Raw genomic sequence first — 22614 nt, 5'->3', positions numbered from 1 at the left:
TGGGATCCTCCAGGACCGGAGCACGAACCCGTGTCCCCTGCAATGGCAGGCGGACTCTCAACCACTGCGCCACCAGGGAAGCCCTGGGCTTTAGTATTAATAGTACTAGATTTGCTCTACCAGTTAGTTACCTAACCGTCTGTTCATCCTTCTGTTCATGTGTCAGTCTTTTGTTGTTGTTGGTTTTGGTATATTTCCAAGTAAGTTGCAGACCTCTACCATTACTTTATTTATTTATTTATTTATTTTTTTTTTTTGCGGTATGCGGGCCTCTCACTGTTGTGGCCTCCCCCGTTGCGGAGCACAGGCTCCGGACGCGCAGGCTCCGGACGTGCAGGCTCAGCGGCCATGGCTCACGGGCCCAGCCGCTCCGCGGCATATGGGATCCTCCCAGACCGGGGCACGAACCCGTATCCCCTGCATCGGCAGGCGGACTCTCAACCACTTGCGCCACCAGGGAGGCCCTCTACCATTACTTTAAATACTTATTCAATCACATGATTAATTAAAGTTCTACTAACAGCCTTTTACTTGTTTCCTTTCTTTATGTAATGAACAGACATCTTATTTACAAATAATTTTGGCCTGGTGTGGAGTGAAAATTAATTTCGGAAAGACATGAACCTGGTTTTTCAATCCAAATTCTGCCTCTTGCTCATTGTGCAGTTTGTGTGACCTCTTGTCTGTTTCCGTCTTAGAAAAAAAGAAAAGAAAAGAAAAGCAATTAAAATCTCTCCCTTAGAGTTATTTTGAAGATTCAGTGAAGTAAAATACCTTAAATAATGAACTGTGATGGCAGATGCATATAGCATATCTGAGTAAAAAAGCTGCTAATTTCCCCATATTTGTGGCTTTGTGTTTTGTAAAATTTGTATTTATAACTCATTTTCTCTGTCCCTGGTTTCCTCCTTGTTTTCCCTCTCTATTTTTTTGGAAAGAAAAATTCAAAAGCCATGAACTTATATTAATGACCATGCTACAGCAATTTTATATAAAGTGTAGAATGCTGATAGTTCTCTGATATTTTTTTTTCTTCTTTTTTGGCTGCATCAGGTCTTAGTTGCAGCGCAGGCTCTTCGTTGCAGCATGCAGGCTTCTCTCTAGTTGTGGCCTGCGGGTTTTCTCTAGTTGTGGTGTGCAGGCTCCAGGGCGCATGGGCTCTGCAGTTTGTGGCACGTGGACTCTAGTTGAGGCGCAGGAGCTCAGTAGTTGTGGCGCGTGGGTTTAGTTGCTCCGTGGCATGTGGGATCTTAGTTCCCTGATCAGGGATTGAATCCGCATCCCCTGCATTGGAAGGCGGAATCTTTACCACCGGACCACCAGAGAAGTCCCCTCTGATTTTTAAAATATACATGCTCTTATGAAAAATATAGTGAAGAAAGTAAAAATGACCTGTCAAATATCACACCTTTGCCAATATTTCCCTTTCAGAGATTCTTAGAAATGGATTTTTAGGTTACCAGTTGATAGTTTCATTGATCATTTTCGCTTGAATGTTAAATTATTCCCAGGAAACGTTCTTTTTAAACAGACACTTGACCTGTGTGTGCTTTAGAATTATATAGAATTTTTCCATTTTAATTTTGTAACCAGCCTCCTGACTAAACAGATGTATAGACATATTAGGCAAATACAATTTGCCTCTCCTTATATTCAGAACTCACCTTTTATTATTATTTTTTCAAACTGCATTGCAGTGGGTAATGTATCCAAACTCAGATTCTCAACCCTGCTATTATAGTGTAAAAACAGCCTAAGACAATAGTCAACAGATGCGTCTGGCTGTGTTCCCATAAACCTTGATTTGTAAAAACAGGTGGTCCAGGCCCTGGAGAGTCTGTTACTGACTCTTGATTTAGATGATCATATGGCTTTTCTGCTCCAATTCAGGGTTGGACACCTGGAGCCCATGGATTAACTCTGGCCCAGTGCCTGTTTTTGTTAATAAAGTTTTATTGGAACCTAGCACACCTGTTTTGTTTTTTTTTTAAATACGGCTGTTGTTTGGTCACATTGCATGGCATGTGGAACTTCCCCAACCAGGGATGGAACCCGTGCCCCCTGCAGTGGAAGCATGGACTCTTAACCGCTGGACCACCAGGGAAGTCCAAAAGTATGACTGCTTTTGAGCTACAGTGGTAGAGTTGAGTAATTGCCACAGAAGCCATGTACATTACATTTTCTATCTCTTTTAACATAGAAATTATGTATGTTTTTTAAAGTTATTAGTTTTATTCTGACACCAGAGATTACAAATAATATACAGCCTTTATTTGTCAAAGTATTACTGTAATTAGTACTTTTATACTCTATCTATACAGACATCTTAGAACACTCATTCATTTACTCACCTCATAATTTATATGCTATCATGGTAAATTTTAACTCTATTTTTTAAAATTTAATTAATTTATTTATTTATTTATTTACTTTTGGCTGCATTGAGTCTTCATTGCTACACACGGGCTTTCTCTAGTGGCGGCGAGTGGGGGCTACTCTTCCTTGCGGTGCGTGGGCTTCTCACCGCGGTGGCTTCTCTTGTTGCGCAGCACAGGCTCTAGGCGCGTGAGCTCAGTAGTTGTGGCACACGGGCTCAGTAGTTGTGGCTCGCGGGCTCTACAGAGTGGGCTCAGTAGTTGTGGTGCACAGGCTTAGTTGCTCCAAGGCATGTGGGATCTTCCCGGACCAGGGCTCGAACCTGTGTCCCCTGCATTGGCAGGTGGATTCTTAAGCACTGCACCACCAGGGAAGTGGTGGTTAACTCTCTATATTTTTAAAACCTCCTGAGATATGATCATTTTCCCAGCTGGTACTAATTTAGACTTAACTGCTTATTTACCAGTTCAGTTCCTTTTCATTCCTTGGTCCTCTGCTTACATTGGAGGACCCTTTCCTTTTGCTTGAAGAACATGTGCATTTGCTGTATTACAGGTCTTCTGATGAAGAATTCTCTCTGGTTTTGCCTGAAAAAAATTTTTTTAATTGAAGTACAGTTGATTTACAACGTTGTGTTAGTTTCAGGTGTACAGCAAAGTGATTCAGTTGTACGTACATATATATCTATTTTTTTCAGATTCTTTTCTCCTACACTTTATTACAAAATATTGAATATAGTTCCCTGTGCTATACAGTAGGTCCTTGTTGGTTATCTGTTTTATATATAGTTGTGTGTATGATAATCCCAAACTCCTAATTTATCCTTCTCCCCCCGACCCCTGAAAATGTTTTTATTTCAGTTCTATTCCTAAAGGATTTTTGGCCGAGTATCCTTTATAGGTTTATGCTTATAATACTCTTATCAAGGATCAAGAAGTGGATGGTAATGAGAAATTACATGACGGTGCTTCTTATTTGCTTCACATGATGTTCTTCAAATTTGAGTGTGTGAACCCTGGGATGTAAAAAGACTTTTGAAGAGGTACGTGGAGGCACGTGGTTTAAAAGAAAAATGTGTATGTCCTGTGTGTCCTCTTTCCTAAAGTTGATCTGCCTGTGGATTTCCCTGCCAGTGGGGCGTTGTGCTGTGCTGGTTCTCCTTCCCACATCCCCTTTCACAGTCTTACTGCTTCCACTTTACAAGAGAAAGGTGTACTTCCCAAACATTCGGAATGTTGTGTTTTATTGGCCCAGATGTAAAAGCTTCGTAATAAAAGGCGCAATCTCGATCTTTGGGGGCCTTAATTTAAGATGAGTGGACAGCCACACTGACAGCATCTGGGCCGAAAGAGAATGTGCCACTCAGAGTAATGTGCTCTTCAGCCCACAGGTACTGGCTCCCCAGGAACAAGAGGGAGGAAAGGAAAGAAGGAGGAAAAGATTCTGAGACTTAAGTACTGTCAGTTCTGGAGACATCCTTGATTGGAGACTGAGATTTTTGAACAGAAATTTAGAGCTGATCCAGAAGAGCTAAAGACTGCATCCCAGTTTGCAGCCATTTCCCAAAGTCAGAAGAAAATGATTCAGGCCCAGGTGACTTTTGGTTTCTTTTCTTCTTTCTTTATTCCCCAGTGGCTTTGCCTGTAAAAATCAGTGCAGTGAAGTAGAAAAGTTTAAATGGATCCTAGCAGGACCTGGAGAAATCTTGCTAAAGTTAGATCAGGAATATATTATTCATAGGATTCATATTCCGTGACTCGCGTTGGGATATAATATATGAACGCGCAAAATCCTGTGAGTTATATTAGCTGTCAGTTTGTGTCTAATGTCTCTGACAGCCATCACAAGAGAGTCATAAGTTACATGATAGGCAGTACTACAAACTGTTTCTACTCCCAGCACTTCTGGCACCAAATGTGTGGGTCTTTCCAGACCAACAGTCACTTCTCCAACTCTCTAGATACCAGCTGAGCGTCTGCAATTTAATTCAATTCCGACATTAACTACTGCAGTTACTGTCAGTCTCCACAGGTTTAAGGACTCAATCCCACAGGACTGCCCTCACTTTGGATGCCAAGTATTGGCTGCCCACAGTACCCATACTTCTGACTTGGCTGCAAATCGGGGGTTCCCGAAATCCCTTCCTCAGTTTCGATAATTTACTACAACGGTTCACATAACTCAGGAAGAGACTTTACTTACCTATACTGGTTCATTATGAAGGATACAGCTTGGGAAGAGCCAAATGGAAAGATACTTAGGCAAGATATGAGGGAAGGGACAAGGACCTTCCATGCCCTCTCTAGGAGTGTCACACCCCCAGCACCTAGATGTGTTCACCATCCTGGAAATGCTCTGAGCCCTGTAGTTTAGGGGGTTTTTATGGAGGTCTCATTGGGTAGGTGTGGTAGATTAAATCAATGGCCATTGTTGATTGGCTCAGTTTCCAGTCCCTCCCCCCTCCCTGAAGGGCTAGAAGTGGGGCTGAAAGTTCCAACCCTCTAATCACAAGGTTGGTTCCCTGGGCAACAAACCCTCATTCTGAAACTCTCTACGGGTCCACCAAGACTCACCTTGCTAGCATAAACTCAGGTATGTTTGAAAGGGACTTGTTATAAATAACACAGAATGCCTCTTACCTCTATTACTTAAAAAACTCCAAGGGTTTAGGAGCAATTGTGTTAGAAACTGGGGCTGAAGACCAAATATATGTTTCTTATTATATCACATATCATAGGGATCAACTGTGAGGAAAAAGCAGACCAGTTCCTTGAGGGATGTTAATGTTTCATGGCATATGGGTCTCAAGTTCACATAGGACTTTGACGGTTCTCCATAGAGGTGATGTGTTGGGTCCTTAACTGCAGTCCTTGACTGTCCTTACTTCTTTTTTTTTTTTTATAAATTTATTTATTTTTGTTTATTTATTTTTGGCTGTGTTGGGTCTTCGTTGCCATACACAGGCTTTCTCTAGTTGCAGTGAGCGGGGGCTACTCTTTATTGCGGTGCACATTCTTCTCACTGCAGTGGCTTCCCTTGTTGTGGGGCACGGGCTCTAGGGCTTCAGTAGTTGTGGCATGCGGGCTCAGTAGTTGTGGCTTGCGGGCTGTAGAGCACAGGCTCAGTAGTTGTGGCACATGGGCTTAGTTGCTCCACAGCATGTGAGATCTTCCTGGACCAGGGATCGAATGCGTGTCCCCTGCATTGGCAGGCATATTCTTAACCACTGTGCTACCGGGGAAGTCCCTGTCCTTACTTCTTATAATTGTAAAAACATGTTTCCTACAGCTGTTTCCTCATTTCATCTAATATGGTATTAACCCCGCCTAATGATATACACACATATGTGCATTGTCTCTGTCCATATATATATATATATTCTTTAAAGAATAGTTTTCTTATAAATTTGACCATCTAATAATCTTTTTTTTGGACTTTTTATTCTTTTTTTGTTTTTTAATTTTTTTATTGAAGTATAGTTGATTTACAATGTTCTGTTAGTTTCTGGTATATAGCAAAATAATTCAGTTATATGTATTCATATTCTTTTTCATTATGGTTTATTACAGGATATTGAATAAAGTTCCTGATCATCTAATAATCTTTTATGCTTTATACATGTTTTGTACAGTTTTTTTTTCTTCTTTTCTTTCTTTCTTTTTTTTGGGGGGGGGCGCACGTGGCTTGAGGAATCTTAGTTCCCCAACCAGGGATTGAACTCAGGCCACCACAGTGAAAGCACCGAGTCCTAACCACTGGACCACCAGGGGATTTCCTGTACAATTTCTCTTATTTTGTTTAGTATATTGATCACTGAAATTAGTATGTATTGTTTTCATCTACTTGTAAGTAGCATATAGTTTGATATTAGTGAATGCTTGTGAGAGAGCAGAAAATATGTATTGGTCTCTGCCCCCTGTTCCTGGCACAGAGCTCCTAAAACCCTTGTGATTCCCTAAGTGATAAGAACACTAGGACATCTCCTGTTCTAATATTGGTCTTTGACCTCTGTTCCTGACACAGGGCTCCTGAAACTCTTGTCATTTCCTGGGTGACAGGAGTGACTTTGTTCTACCGAGGTGACTCTGAGTGAGCTCCTGGATGAGTGCTGGTAACCGGAAAGACCAAGCCATGATGAGAAGCTTGGCATTTTTAACCCTGCCTTACGCATCTATTCCATCTGGAAGACGGTACCATAACATAGTATTTTACTAGGATTCTTATTTTATCACAGCGTAAGAAGGAAAAAACCCACCAATTTCCTATATGGCAAAAGTGAGCAGAATAATTTCCTTTACATTTTTCCATGTCACCCAAAGAACATCACTTGGCCGAATGTGACTGTGTTATGACAGGAATCCCTGACGTATGACGACGTGACTATGAAGTTCACGTGGGAGGAGTGGCAGCTCCTGGACCCTGATCAGAAGGACCTGTACCGGGATGTGATGCTGGAGAACTATAGCAACTTGGTGTCCGTGGGTGAGGACAGCTCCCCTGGGTCCCTCAGAGGGTGCCCGTCAGTGAACGTTCCATTCTCAGCCTCTTAACTCTTCAGACTAACGGCATTCCTCTGCGATGGTCGAGTCTCAGATCCTTCTCTGGCCCCAGACTAGAGGGTATAATCGCCCTTCTCCTGAGAGAAAAGCCTTGAGGTTACAGATGTGAAACCTGTTTATTCCCTCCATGTACCATTATCCCTTCCTGCCGTATCCCAGCACAGTTCGGTATGTCTAAGTCTTCTATCATTTTTCATGAACAGGGTATCAAGCCAGCAAACCAGATGCTGTCTCCAGATTGGAACGAGGAGAACAACTGTGGCCAGTAGAAGATGACAGCCACAGTCGAATCTGTCCAGGTGAGTGGGTGAGACCCAGCAAGGTGGGCAGCCAAGGAAGTCGTACTCTGGTCAGGAGAGAAGGCGTCAGAGCTGTGATAGTGTCTGAGGAAACATAAGCAGCCCTGCCATGTACCTCTCTTCCGGTGTAAGAACTCTTTTTCTTTGTGGAAATTAAGAGGAAAATATATCCCTTTGTTTTCTCCTGAGATCTGATCCCTGCTTATTTCTAAACCATGAGTGTTGTTTTTTTTTAATTGTCTTTATTATTTATTTATTTATTTAATTTCAGTTTTAAATTTTTGGCTGCGTCAGGTCTTAGTTGCGGCACGCAGGATCTTCGTTGCGGCGCACGGGCTCTTCGTTTTGGTGCGCAGGCTTCTCTCTAGTTGTGGCGTGCGGGTTTTCTCTTCTCTAGTTGTGGCGTGCAGGCTCCAGGGCATGTGCACTCTGTAATTGTGGCGTGTGGGCTCCAGAGCGAGCGGGCTCTGTAGTTTGCGGCACGCGGGCCCTAGTTGAGGTGTGCGAGCTTAGTAGCTGTGGCACTCGGGCTTAGTTGCCCCATGGAACATGAGATCTTAGTTCCCTGACCAGGGATCGAACCTGCTTCCCCTGCAATATAAGGTGGATTCTTTACCACTGGACCACCGGGGAAGTCCCTGATCCCCGCTTATTTCATATGCATCTTCTTTTTGTTTGTTTGCGTAGTTTTCTTCTTCCTTGGACTTTCAAATCTTCCTCTCCTTCGTCTACCAGCACAAGATCTTTGTCTGTGTTACTACCTCTCTTGCTGTGAAATCCCACTTTCCAGGCCTCTCTGGAAAGAGAACTTTGAGTTCATCATACTCTTCTTACCACTGTACCTTCTTCCTGCCGTATGAGGAAATAGCGATTTCCCACCATAACATGCAACCCCACCTTGGATGCTGTGTCCCCATGATAACCTGGTTTCTGCTGTGCATTTGTGTGGTTCTTTGGTCCCCACCCCCTTCTAGGGTTTTCCATACTTTCATTTCCATTTTCTTCTCAGTTCTCATAAGTCTTAAAAGTTTCTTCCATTCCCATGAGTTAAGCTCTTTCTGTTCTCTGAAAGAGACGCCCGCAAATTGACTTCTCTCTTAATATTGTCTAATGTACAATTTCTTTCTATGTATTTTATTCTTCGTCATAGCAGCTGGCCTGTGACTTCCTATTTTGTGTGTGAGAACAGAAATCTTCTCTCCATCCTTTTAAAAATTGAGGTTCTCTTTACATTTAAAAGAGGTTCTACACATTTAAAAGAAAAACATGTCTTAGTGTAAAAATTGCTGTAAGGAAAATTAAAGCAGCTAATGGAAGAGTGGGTGTTGGGGCTTGGAACTGCCCTTTTGGAATGGGAGTGGCTCTCTGATAAGGTGCCTTTGAGCACATAGATGAGGGATATGAGTAATCTTCCTGGGTGAGGAGTTTTCCAAATGTGAGACTGTGGGAAGTTGAAAGACCTGAATCTGGAATGTGTTTGAGGAACTTCGGGGAAACTTACATGGGTAGAAGGGAGTGAGCAAGAGGGAAAATGACTGGAGTTGAGGGTAACAGGGTAGTGGCCGGGGGTTTTGGTACATAGGTCACAAACTGCCTATCAAGGGCATTCAAGACCTTGATTCTTTTCTGAATAAGTTGAGAAAACGGGATTTTGAGTAGAGGAGTGGCATTATACAATTTTTAAAGTGGATCACTTTGCCTACTTTATAGAAGGTAGACATTAGTGGGGAGGGGAATGTACTTTTATACTCTTGGTTACAATGTGTGACAATAAAATAATACAGATTAACGTCATCAAAGATCAAATGTGCATGGGAAAGACTCCAGGAGAGGCTGCACACAAGCTTCCTGGTTGTCCTCTACCAGTGAGTCACGTGAACAGTGCTGAATTTTCCCAGCACTGATGTTTGAATGTTTGACAACGTGTGAAATGTTGCCAACCAGGGAAGCTCACCCAAGCCTGGTGCCTCTAGACACCAGAATCAGAATGTTACAGTGTTGTCCAAAGCCTCAGGCATACAAAAATGGGCATCTACCACAAATCACATTGTTAGCATAAACTCTATGATATGTCCTAAGATCTCATACCTAAAAAGACATTCTCATCAGGTGGGATATTCCAGGGACCCAGAGGTATCCTCTGAGGGCCAGTCCTTTCTTTGCAGTGTTCAGGGATGGAGTAACTGCATATCATCGTTCCCTTTTTGTGTAGGAACATAAGAGAGTATGTTCCAAGTAGAGTATTAGTTGGGAGTGTTGGTTACAGAAGATTTTATCTATATTTGATGTTAGTGTTAGTGCTTTGCTCGAGTTAGGTAAATGGTGGTCTGCAGAATGAAGAAGAGGGCAAGTTGTTGGAATATGATAAACCTCAATAGTTTGTCACATTTACCTTGAAATCAGATGGTAAGGAGACATTCTTACTTGCCATTGTATTTGTTCTATACACCTGGGTCCACAAGTTTGCACCTGATCACAATTGTCAATGTTTGGTTCTCTTCAATGGACTTGATTGAATTTTCAAACTCTACATGTTGAAATGGCTAAAGCCTTGGCCCTGTGCCTTGAGCTTTTATTATACATGTTTCTGAACATAGTCTTATCCAGTACTCTGTCTTTGAATACTCTGTTTTTTTTTAATTTATTTTATATTGGAGTACAGTCAATTTACAATGTTGTGTTAGTTTCAGGTGTACAACAAAGTGAATCAGTTTTATATATATATATATATATTCATATATCTGTTCTTCTTCAATAATCTGTCTGTTGATGATATCCACATTGCTATTTTCAGATAAGACCTTTGGAAACATTTATATATTCAACCCATTTCTTCATGTTTTGTACTCAGACAAGTAATAACCTCCTTAAGTTTTGTTTCATAATGTGTGCTAGATTTTCCTCTCATTCTGGACTTCAGTAATATTCTGCACATTATTAATAGACATTCCACCTACCCAGTGGCTGAAACCACATAATTCTTGGAATAATCCTTGAGTCTTAACCGCTTCCGTGCTTCTCCCATTAAGTCCATTAGTGAACCTTGTCTTTTCTTTGAACATATCCTGATTTCCTCCACCTCTTACATATTCATTGCTCCTTTAACCGTGATTCACAGACTGCAATTGCCTTCTTTATTCCTTTGCTTCAGTTGTCTATGCCCAGAATTAAACCTGGGTGTCCTACAAATTTAACTCATTTCTGATACTATCTACTATCAAATCCTACAAGTTAAGGGTTCAGTCCCACAAGATTGTCCCCATGTCAGATGTCAGTTGCAACTCCAGATTGTTACCTGTGCTTCTGACCAACTGGCTATAAATTGAAGGTTCTCATGACCCTCTTCTTGGGTTCAATTAATTTGCCAGGGTGGCTCACAGAACTCAAAGAAACATTTACTTATGTTTACCAGTTTACTATAAAGGATACAGATGAATAGCCAGAGGAAGGGCAAGGTCTGAAGGATTCCTGACAGAAGCAGAAGCTTCTGTCCCCATGGAACTGGGGAGCACCAACCTCCTCGCACATGGATGTGTCACCCATCCAAAGGTTGAGCAAATCTTGTTAAGAGTTTTTATAGACTTTTAATCCCTAGGCCCTCTCTCCATTCCCAGGGTGGAGCTGAAAGTTCCAACCTTCTAATCACTTAGTCTTTCTGGTGATCAGTCCCATCCTGAGGTTATGTAGGAATGCTATGCTAAGTCACCTCATTAGCATAAACTCAGTATTGAAACATACTCCTGTCACTTAGGAAATTACAAGGCTTTAGGAGCTCTGTGGAAGAAGACCAAATATATTTCTTGTTATATCACACATAGAATTGTCACTAAATAGTTACTTCACATGAAGGCATTTTTTGAAACAGTTTTCTTCCAAATTAAGATTATGAGGGATTGCGGAATGATTCCTTGTTCTCTTCTTTCCTAGAAATCAGGAAAGTTGATGACCTTCTGCAGCATCACTTGCCAAATCACAGCATTCAAAATACTGTGGAACAATGCTGCGAACATAATACACTTGCAAATATTGTTAATCAGAGCAAAAGTCATTTCCTGTTAAAGCAAAATTGTGATATGTTTGACTTAACTGAAAAACTTTTAAATTCAAATTTAAGTTTTGAAAACCAGAAGAGAAGCTGTAACTTAAAGAACTCTGCTGATTTTAATGGAGATGGGAAATCCCTTCTCCATGCTAACCACGAGCAATCTTTTACTGAAATTAAATTTCCTGTAAGTGCAAAACCCATCAGCAATAACTCCCTGTCCACTGAGCAACAGAGAACTCACAACATAGAGAAAGCCCATGTATGCAGTGAGTGTGGGAAAGCCTTCTTCAAGATGTCTCAGCTCTTTGATCATCAGAGAGTTCATACTAGAGAAAAACCTCATGGATGCAGTTTGTGTGGGAAAGCCTTCTCCAGAAAATCCAGGCTCACTGAACATCAGAGAACTCATACGGGACTGAAACATTATGAGTGCACTGAATGTGATAAAACCTTCTTCAAGAAATTGCAGTTCAACATACATCAGAAGAGTCATATGGGAGAGAAACCTTACACATGTAGTGAATGTGGGAAAGCATTCACCAAAAAGTGTCTGCTCATTTATCATCAGCGAACTCATACGGGAGAGAAGCCCCATGGATGCAGTCTGTGTGGAAAAGCCTTCTCTACAAAGTTCAGTCTCACTACACATCAGAAAACTCATACAGGAGAGAAACCTTACATATGCAGTGAATGTGGAAAAGGCTTCATCGAGAAGAGGCGTCTTATTGCACACCATCGAACTCATACAGGTGAGAAACCCTTTATATGCAATGTATGTGGGAAAAGTTTCACCTTGAAGAGCAGTCTTATCACTCATCAGCAAACGCACAGAGCAGAGAAACTGTATATGTGCAGTGAATGTGGGAAAGGCTTTTCAATGAAGCACTGCCTCATTGTACATCAGCGAACTCATACTGGAGAGAAACCCTATACGTGCAATGAGTGTGGAAAAGGCTTCACCTTGAAGAGCCCTCTCATCAGACATCAGCGGACTCATACAGGGGAGAAACCCTATGTATGTAATGTGTGTAGAAAAGGCTTCACCATGAAGAGTGATCTTATTGTACATCAGCGAACTCATACTGCAGAGAAACCCTATGTATGCAGTGACTGTGGGAAAGGCTTCACTGTGAAGAGCCGCCTGATTGTACACCAGCGAACTCATACAGGGGAGAAACCCTACGTGTGCAGTGAATGCGGAAAAGGCTTTCCAGCCAAGATCCGGCTGATAGGACATCAGCGAATTCATACAGGAGAGAAACCATATGTATGCAGTGAATGTGGTAAAGGCTTCACAGAGAAGAGTCATCTCAACGTACACCAGCGCACTCACACAGGAGAGAAACCTTATGTATGCAGTGAATGTGGCAAAGGCTTAACTGGGAAAAGCATGCTCATTGCACATCTGCGAACTCATACTGGAGAGAAACCATATATATGCAATGAATGTGGCAAGGGCTTCACCATGAAGAGTACTCTGGGTACACATCAGCAAACTCACACTGGAGAGAAACCGTACAAATGCAACGAGTGTGGTAAAGCCTTTAGGAAGAAGACATGCCTCATACAACATCAGAGAGTTCACTCAGGAAAAACTTCCTTTGCGTGTACTGAATGTGGAAAATTCTCTTTGCGCAAAAATGATCTCATTACCCATCAGAGAATTCACACAGGAGAGAAGCCATATGAATGCAGTGAATGTGGGAAAACCTTCACCACAAAGTCAGGGCTCAATGTTCATCAAAGAAAACATACAGGAGAGAGGCCCTATGGATGCAGCGAGTGTGGGAAAGCTTTTGCCCACTTGTCAATCCTTGTTAAACATAAGAGAATTCACAGGTAGTCACTCTGGGGAAGCCTGTTTCCAGTTGTACTCAAGATAATAGTATGCAGAGAAGAATCACAGTGCAAAGAATGTGGTGTTATCTTTAGTAATCAATTACCTCATCTTTTATGTTGATGAAAAAATTTACAAGACAACTCAAGACACAATCAGCCATGGTGAAAATGTTTTAGGACATTTTATTGTCTAAAAAGTGTATACTAAGGGCTTCCCTGGTGGCGCACTGGTTAAGAGTCCACCCGCCAATGCAGAGAACACGGGTTCGAGCCCTGCTCCGGGAGGATCCCACATGCTGCGGCGCAACTAAGCCCGTGCACCACAACTACTGAGCCTGCACTCTAGAGCCCGCGTGCCACAACTACTGAAGCCCGCATACCTAGAGCCCATGCTCCACAACAAGAGAAGCCACCGCAATGAGAAGCCCGTGCACTGCAACGAAGAGCAGCCTCCAGTCTCCGCAGCTAGAGAAAGCCCACGCACAGCAACGAAGATCCAACGCAGCCAAAAATAAATAAATTTTTTAAAAAAAGGGTATACTGAGATAAAGCCTAAGAATGTGAAAGACTAGGAAAGACCTCATTGGTAATAGACTCTATCATATGTGGTCATCATAGATCATGAGTGAATGAATATTTCTAATTGGTAGAAATATAATTGTGGGAAAGCCTTTGCACAGAAGTAACACCTCAACAGATGTCAGTTAGCACTAGAGAAGTACTTTCCTATGGTGATGAATATGGCAGGGTTTGCAGTAATAAATATTGCCTCATCATTTGCCAGGAAATATGTGCAATAACACATTCAGTATGGTGGCCTTTAACAAAATATCAGACAACTTAATGAAGGAAAGAAGCCTTGGAGAAATGATGAATGAGAACATTGTGTTACAGGTCTAAACTTAAGGGGTAATACACCTCACAAACAACGGGAAAGGATACCTTCAGCCGTATTTCTAGATGCCTTGTCATTGATCTTATAAATTTTACATAGTGGCAGTTACTCTCATTATGGATTCAGTTTTAATATATATGGTGCAGGAGTGTTCAATTATTTAATTAATTTTTGCATTTCTTTGGTTCCAAGTTTAAGTGTTATTTCAGAATATTTGAAGTACTTCAAAATGAAACAATATTTTCATTTCATAAGTGTAAGTCAACATATTTGGTGTGTTTAACCAAGTTTATAAGTAGCAGCAGGGGGGTTATAAAATTAATATAAATGTGATGTTTTTATAACTTTTAATTTTGAAGTAAGTTTAGAATCACAAAAACTGAAATATTCCAGAGATTTCCTAAATCACCTCAGTCCACTATTCCCAAAGGTAAAACCTTATATAACCACACACAGTTTACTATCAAATAGAGGAAAGTGAAGTTGTTACAGTGCTGTTAACTACAGGGTCTATTTCTATTGCACCAGTTTTAACATGGTTTTTAAATACCGCCTTAAACTTTATCACATATGTAGGTTCCTGTAACCAACACCCCAGTAAACATTCAGAATGCTTTGTCAACACAAACTCCCTCATGCCACGTCCTCATAGTCACATCCTTCCCCCGACACTAATCCTATAATTTTGTCATTTATAGCATATTAGAAAAATAGAATCGTTTAGGATGTATCCTTTTGAGGTTGACTATTTGAGCTTGTCAAATTGTAGAAAATAGACATATTGGTCTCTGCCCCCGGTTTCTGGCACAGAGCTTCTGAAACCCTTGTAAATTCCTGCATGATAAGAGCATGTGGAGCATCTCTTGTTCTATTGATGGGACTCTGGGTGGGCTCATGAATGGCTGCTGGATGGGTGCTGGTCACCAAAAAAGACCTGGAATTTTCAGCCCACTTCCCATCCTCCGGAGAGGGGAGAGGGGCTAGAAATGGAGTTACTAATTGATCATGCCTGACGTGAGGAAGCTTCCATAAAATCCCAACAATAGTAGGGGCTATGGAGAGCTTCCAGAAGAGTGAACACATTGAAGTAGAGGGAGTGTTAACACACCCCCAGCTCTATGGGGGGGGGGACAGAAGCTCCTGTGCTTAGAACACTCCCAGATCTCACTCTGTTTCTCCTCAGCTTGTTGTTCATTTCTGTCCTTTATCATGTCCTTTAATAAACTAGTAAACACAGATAAGTGTTTCCCTGAGTTCTGTGAGATTAATCAAACTCTAGCAGATTAATCAAACCCAACAAGGGGCTCATGCAAACCTCCAGTTTGGAGCCAAGTCAGACAAGTTGTAGGTAACTTGGGGACCAGCTATTTGCGATTAGTATCTGAGGTGGGGTGGGAGCAGTTGTGGGACTGAGCCCTTAACTGGTGGGATCTGGCACTATCTCCAAGTAGATAGTGATAGAATTGAGTTAAAATGTAGGACCCAGCTGATAGGAATTGCTTGGTGTGTGGGAAACCCACACATTCGGTGACCAGAAGTGTTGAAAGTGTGTGTGTGGCAACAGGGTGAGAGTAAAGGAGAAAGACAGGAGGAAGTCTGAACTGAAGCTTTTCCCAATACAGACTTCAAGTAAATTCAACCTCAGACCCAACTAGGAACTGTGGGCATCTTCTCTGCCACAGAATATCAGACTGTAATAGAGGCGGGGCAGGTGCGTAGCTGTTAGTGCATGACCGGTAGCCGTCCCACTCAGCCATAGACTGGCATCGCAGTGGGCCCCTTCTCCTTCCCTTCCTCTGTGGAAGGGGAGCCCACATTCAGACTGAGGGAAGATGGTTTTTTTGAGATACTAGTCTGCCATCTCGGTCGGCTGGCTTTCCGATTAAAGTCGTTACTCCTCACCTCAACAAGTCATCTTCCGATTTATTGGCCTTAGCTGCGGCAAGCAGAGCAAGTTTGGGCTCCGTCTGTAATAAGACTCCAGGCGAACTGGTAGTACCCAAGGTGTTCCTGCCTAACTGCACAAGGTCACCATCATCTTGCCACTTGGCCTAAAGTGATGACTAGAATGCATCTCACACCACATTGGCCTTGGATTGGTTCTGGCCTCTGAAAACTTAAATGAGCTCTGTGACTGAGACTACCTCTTGCAAAGAGAGGAAGGCACTGGGGTGCCCAGAAGACATTTCCATGTCTTCTCACCCAGCAGTCTTAGCAGCTTTTATGGCCACTGCTGTTGGAAGCGCCAGAACCTCTATGAGGTCACAGTGCCGTGTGTCCTCATAGAATCTGTGCAAGTCTTCTGAAACTGAACAAGAGCCCTCGGTGTCCCTAGCAACAGCCAAGGAGGCATTGCGGGAAGAGCACATCAAAATCAGAAATGGTTTTGGACCAGGTTCAGCCTTTGGCAGCTACTGGAGGAGTCTTTGGAGACTCAATATCTGCTGAGCCTGATTCTGGGCAAGGATCCCCAGTGAGGGGCCTGTGGGGTCAGTGAAGAGGGAATGTGTGTGTCAGTGACCGTATTTGGGGTTTTATTTAGCTTCAGTCACTGAGGAATCTGGGCGTTAGTGATGGGGCCTTTGACTGCGGCTTAACCTGTAGAGATTAACGATTGAATGTCTTGTTGGTCAGGGTTTAGGGTCTATATGTTAGGTCTGCAAGATTCGGTAATTGAAAACTGGATGGAAGGTGTGAAACCAGTGAGCACTGCTTCTCCCCTAGGTTAGCAATTTAACATCCAGCTCATGATCAGGAGAAGCCTGGAATTGGGGGAGGAGTGTCAATGGGCAAGAATGTCTGTGGTAAATTTCAGATTGAACTTGAGGTCAGTGTTGTGCAGGGAGTGCAGAGTTTGTCTGTGTTTGAGAGTATAGGAGTCGGGAAGTTTTGAGACCCATAGTCCCAGGCTAGTGGGTGTTTACAGACTTGACCTTTGGATGCTGGAAACATTTCTTTTCAGGTTTTCCAGTCCAAGTCCTTTCTCAAGGTTCTTATTAAAAATTTGTCTCCTATATACACTCTTATCATTGTCTGCACAAAAATCAGAATAATTCACTGTGGTCAAGTGGTGTGTATAGGAATAAAGACAGGATTTTTGTTCATCTTACTGCAAAGTTTAGTCTTGGATATTTCCTTTCAGATTTCTTTGACACAAGTAAGAACAACCATTTTCCTGAGTTCTACTCCTCAGTGAGAGCCATCTCATTAAAAAGATTTTTTTTCAGGCTACCTTTCTAAAACTTGGGATCATCTGTACGAACATACATTCAAGAATCTGCCTATCGTCTAACATGGCTGTATTTCTTTTGCTTTGTCTCTGGCAAATTCCTGTTACTCCACCTTATCACCAGCATTTCATATTTTCAGTTTTTGGATTTCAGCAAGTCTAATACCTGGGTATTTGTATCACACTGCTGCTTTTTAAAAATTATTATTATTATTCACATTGCTGTTTTAATTTGCATCTCCCTAAGAACAAATGATGCAGACCATCTTTTCATATGCTTGTTTGCCATCTGTTATCTTCGATCAAGTGTCTGTTCAAGGTTTGCCTATTTCTGAAATAGGAGTTTCTTGTTGACTTTTCAGAATTCTTTCCATGTTCTGGATACAAGTCCTTTACCAAGTATAGGACTTATAGGCTGAATGTGTTGAGATTCTTTTTTTTTTTTCTAAACAAAGTGTAAAGGGGTTTTTTAAATTATGTGTAACATAGGCAAAATTATTTGTCAATAAATTTTTAAGGAATTTAATATGTTCTGATTCTTTCCACTGCCAGTCCCCTAAGTTCCTCCAAAGTCATAATCTTCAAGATAAGATAGCCCTTTCAAAAAGAAGTTTTGCTCAATCCACAGCTGTCAGGCCAGTCAGCCCACAATTCTTTCAGTTGGGCTTCTTTGATCTCCAGTGGAATACAGAAACACTTCAAAATTCCCCACCTGTAATTTTGGGATCCAATTTCCTCAAGCAATTTACTTTAGAACCATGTTTAGGGTCAGGAGATGGATCTGCCTGCTTCTGAATTTGACACCCTCTAAAAATGTATTAAGTTCAAATCATATTCACTCCTAAGCTATCACACCCTAGAACAGTACAGATCATTGGGATATGCCAATACCTTTTTTTTTTTTTTTTTTGTGGTATGTGTGCCTCTCACTGTTGTGGCCTCTCCTGTTGCGGAGCACAGGCTCCGGACGCGCAGGCCCAGCGGCCATGGCTCACGGGCCCAGCCGCTCCGCGGCACGTGGGAGCTTCCCGGACCGGGGCACGAACCCGTGTCCCCTGCATCGGCAGGCGGACTCTCAACCACTGCACCACCAGGGAAGCCCCTGTGCCACCAGGGAAGCCCACCAATACCTTTTTAAAATCCTGACACTGTGTTCTCAAGATAAAAGCCTAAAAAAAGGAGCCATCTTTGTTTCATGTCAACATTAGAGTATGAAATCGATATAGCTGATAATTTAAAAACCTAATATATGAGGGAAATTATCAGCTCTATAGTCCTGGAAGCAATCTTTATGTTTATCAATACACCCCCATCACTTGAATCTGTTTTAGGTATCATGTTCCTTCTTGCCTGTATCAAAACTCATACTAAACAATGAGTTCTGGGTTGCAAAAGAGGATTTTTGCACATGTCTATAAGGAGAGTCTTTTGAGATTTTTTTCTCTTTGTTTTTGTTTTTTGCCTGTGGACTTCCAAATGTTCCAGCAGCATCTGCTGAAAAAGTCTGTCTTTCTCCATTGAATAACCTTTGTATATCTGTCCAACGCTTGAGTATACTTGACTCCTGTGGGTCTTTTTCTGGGATCTTTGCTCTGTTCCATTGATCTATGTGTTTGTCCTTTCACCAATACTACTAAAGATTTATAAGTCTTGAAATCTCATGGTGTGAGCCCTATATGATGGTTCTTTTTTTTTTTTTTTTGCGGTACTTGGGCCTCTCACTGCTGTGGCCTCTCCCGTTGCGGAGCACAGGCTCCAGACGCGCAGGCTCAGCGGCCATGGCTCACGGGCCCAGCCGCTCTGCGGCATGTGGGATCTTCCCGGACCGGGGCACGAACCCGTGTCCCCTGCATCGGCAGGCGGACTCTCAACCACTGCGCCACCAGGGAAGCCCATGATGGTTCTTTTTGGTCAGAAGTTGTTTTGCTATTTTCAGTGGAGAAACCTTGGCAAATATTACCTTTGCCTGTAGATCAGTGTTGTCATTTTGATATTCTATACCCATAAATATGTGGTGTCTTTTCCAAAATGCATAAATCCCTGTTTAATGAGGAAAACAGACCAACCTAAAAGAAGGTCAATATACAAAATACCTGATCAGTACTCCTCAAAATAATTGAGGACATGAAAAAAAGACTGAGGATTTGTCATGGAACAGGGGAATTCAAGGAAACATGATGTCTAAAGGCAGCATTCTTCCCTGGGTTGAATCCTAAGACAGAAAAAGGACAGTAGTGGAAAAATTTGTGAAATCCAAATAGAATCTGTAATTTAGTTGAGTGTCATACCAATGTTAATTTCTAAGTTTGACAAATGTACCATGGTTACATAAAATATTCACATGAGAGGAAGTCAAATGAAGGTATATGTGCACTCTTTGTAGTACTTTGTCACTTTCGTGTAAATCTAAAATTTCCCCAAAATAAAGTTTATTTAAAATAGGTATAATTGGGCTTCCCTGGTGGCACAGTGGTTGAGAGTCTGCCTGCGGATGCAGGGGACACGGGTTCGTACCCCGGTCCGGGAAGATCCCACATGCCGCGGAGCGGCTAGGCCCGTGAGCCATAGCCACTGAGCCTGTGCTTCCGGAGCCTGTGCTCCGCAACGGGAGAGGCCACAACAGTGAGAGGCCCACATACTGCAAAAAAATAAAATAAAATAAAATAGATATAATCTATGTCAGTTATATCTCGGTAAGGCTGTAAAAAAAAAAGATGTAATCAAATTTTGTCACTTACTTTCTCATTATAAACATTTCCATATTATAAAATGTTTTGTATATCTCTATATAATTAATATTAAGTGGCTGTAATAATATCATGGGTGAACTAGTAGGATGGTAACTTGAGTCACATATAAAAGGTATGCATTAAAGTGGGGTATACTTGAAAAACAACGTTCAACTATGTTCACTTTTTATTATGATCCTCTCATTATTCAAATTCTTATATTCTCACTGCAAGATTTGTTGTACTGTTTTTCTTATAAGTCCCAGACATCTCCATATACTTTTTTTTTTTTTTTTTTTTTGCGGTATGCGGGCCTCTCACTGTTGTGGCCTCCCCCGTTGCGGAGCACAGGCTCCGGACGCGCAGGCTCAGCGGCCATGGCTCACGGGCCCAGCCGCTCCGCGGCATATGGGATCCTCCCAGACCGGGGCACGAACCCGTATCCCCTGCATCGGCAGGCGGACTCTCAACCACTTGCGCCACCAGGGAGGCCCTCCATATACTTTTAATCCTAGATAGTTTATAATTTTGCAACTATATTTGATGTCTTTAAAAAAATCCATATGCTATAAATTTTGTACACAACAGAAATTCATTTTAACAACTTTATGGTCATAATTTACATATAACGTTTACCAGTAGTAAGCGTACAACTCAATGACATTTAGCAAGTTCATAGAGTTTTGCCATTATCACCATGATGCAATATTTAGAAATTTTCATAACCCGCAAGAAGTAACTGGATAGTTGTTTTGTTATTAAGTTTTGAGAACTCTTGATATATTCTGAATACAAGTCCTTTATCAACAGATGTTAAATGTGTCAATATTTTCTCCCAGTCTCTGGCTCCACTCAATACTTTATTAAAGCTGTGCTTAGAAATACAAAAGTTTTTAATTTTAATAAAGTCCAATTTATTATTTTTCCTTTTATGGCTCATTCTTTGTCTTGTCACAGAACTCTTTGGCTAACTTAGCCTTCTCTTCCCTTCTCTAAGTTTCATACTGCTACCTCTTAAATTTAGGTCTGTGATCTATTTCGAGTTAATTTTGTATATGGTTAGAGTTATGGGTCTTAATTTATGCTTTTGCAAATAGGTATACAATTATTCCAGCATCATTTGCTGAAACAACTAACCCCATGGAATTATCTTAGTGTCTTGACCAAATAGATATTGACATTAATACTTTTGGACTCCATTCTGGTTGTGCCTTTCTCATTGGCTCCAGACCTTTACTGGCCTCATTTTTAAAGTGGCCTTTCCCCGAGGCTCCAATCCCAATCAAAACTTAGGCTTCATCCCTGTCGCTCTTTTCCTCTTGAACGTGATGGCCGGTGCCAGTTTCTCGAAACCTTATTCTGTCCTTAAAAGCCGCTTCCTGCAAGAAATGTTCCTCCAAAGTTTTGGGGGGGGTGTCCGATTACCGGATGTATTGCCGTTTCTCTTTCCAGGAGTTCGTTCTCTGCTGCTATACCGACACCTGAACCCTTGGTCCTTTTCGAAACCCGCCCCCCCTCCTTTTTTAATAAAGGCCGCGGCAATGTTACTTGTCTCCCCAGTGCGTCGAACGCCGTTTAGGTAGCTCCATATTTGCCTCGCAAACCTCGAGTCTCTGAAAATCTGCTAATTTTCTGAAGAGTTGAAGTGACACGTAATGAAATAATTTCAGTGGCTTCTCACCTCCCGGGCCACCCAAGGCTTCCGAGCCCAAACCCGCTTGTACGTCAGGTGTCCCAACATGGCCGCCCCGTGGGGCCGTGGAGAGCTGGGCGCGGACATATTGCCTTTCAAGGTAATACCAGAAATCCAGTCCGCGTTTCTTCAAACGCTTCAGACCGTCTTCGGCCGCCGTAGACCGACGAAAAATCTGGGCGACAGGGGCAGAAGTAGAAGCGGTTCGTGGAAGTGTTACGTTTTAGGCTCTGCTTGTGGGCTGGAGAAAATCGGGTCAGTGTGTGCATTTGTCCCTTGAAGTTTTGTGGTTTTTGTCCCATAGGAGGTTTGTCCCTGTGGACGTGTCGTCCACAGGGTGGAATGGTGTAGTGTGGACTTAACGGAATTATTGAGGGTCTGGTGGGAAGCATTGAGGTGGAGGTATTTGAGAGGAACCAGGAGCGTTTGTGACGCGCGTACCTGTCGTTGGGGTACCTTGGGAGCTGTTCGTTAAAACAATTAAGAATCTGTAGGGGGAATTCCCTGGCGGATTCGGCGCTTTCACCGTAGTAGCCCGGGTTCATTCCCTGGTCAGGGAACTAAGGATCCCGCAAGCCACGCGGCGCGCCCCCCACCCCCACCAAAAAAAAAAAAATCTGGGGCTTCCCTGGTGGCGCAGTGGTTGAGAGTCCGCCTGCCGATGCAGGGGAGACGGGTTCGTGCCCCGGTCCGGGAAGGTCCCACCTGCCGCGGAGCGGCTGGGCCCGTGAGCCATGGCCGCTGAGCCTGCGCATCCGGAGCCTGTGCTCCGCAACAGAAGGGGCCACAACAGTGAGAGGCCCGCGTACCGGGAAAAAAAAAAAAAAAAATCTGTAGAGATCAACGATCGTGACCGGCCCGGCCTGATATGGGGGTCTTTGCGGCTCACTCTATTTCTAAAGGATGCAGGTGGTATTTACGATGGTAAGAGATTCAGATTCGGGAATTAA

At 42.5% G+C, this 22614-nt stretch overlaps 1 protein-coding gene and 1 non-coding gene across 4 annotated transcripts in view; one reads left to right on the top strand and one right to left on the bottom strand.

The window, feature by feature from the left end:
- The window catches only part of ZNF615 (zinc finger protein 615), a 46954-nt gene that overhangs the window by 1816 nt on the left and 22524 nt on the right, over positions 1-22614 (top strand). Inside the window, exons 2-6 of one of the 3 annotated variants that reach the window (XM_060085546.1) lie at positions 3237-3418; positions 3760-3969; positions 6732-6858; positions 7139-7234; positions 11162-13102. In XM_060085546.1, the coding sequence (XP_059941529.1) occupies positions 3955-3969; positions 6732-6858; positions 7139-7234; positions 11162-13102 (2179 nt within the window). In that variant the 5' untranslated portion in view covers positions 3237-3418; positions 3760-3954. Of the gene's footprint in view, positions 1-3236; positions 3419-3759; positions 3970-6399; positions 6859-7138; positions 7235-11161; positions 14155-22614 lie in introns of those variants that run through there. The other 2 variants (XM_060085544.1, XM_060085543.1) reach the window with 2 other exon arrangements.
- Positions 18578-18725, bottom strand: LOC132481006 (small nucleolar RNA SNORA40). The gene has a single exon (XR_009530718.1). It is a non-coding gene; the product is annotated as a small nucleolar RNA SNORA40 (small nucleolar RNA).

This window comes from Mesoplodon densirostris, chromosome 19 (genome assembly GCF_025265405.1).
Source record: "Mesoplodon densirostris isolate mMesDen1 chromosome 19, mMesDen1 primary haplotype, whole genome shotgun sequence".
In the NCBI taxonomy this organism is placed as follows: domain Eukaryota; kingdom Metazoa; phylum Chordata; class Mammalia; order Artiodactyla; family Ziphiidae; genus Mesoplodon; species Mesoplodon densirostris.
This window is presented reverse-complemented; position numbering and strand designations above follow the sequence as displayed.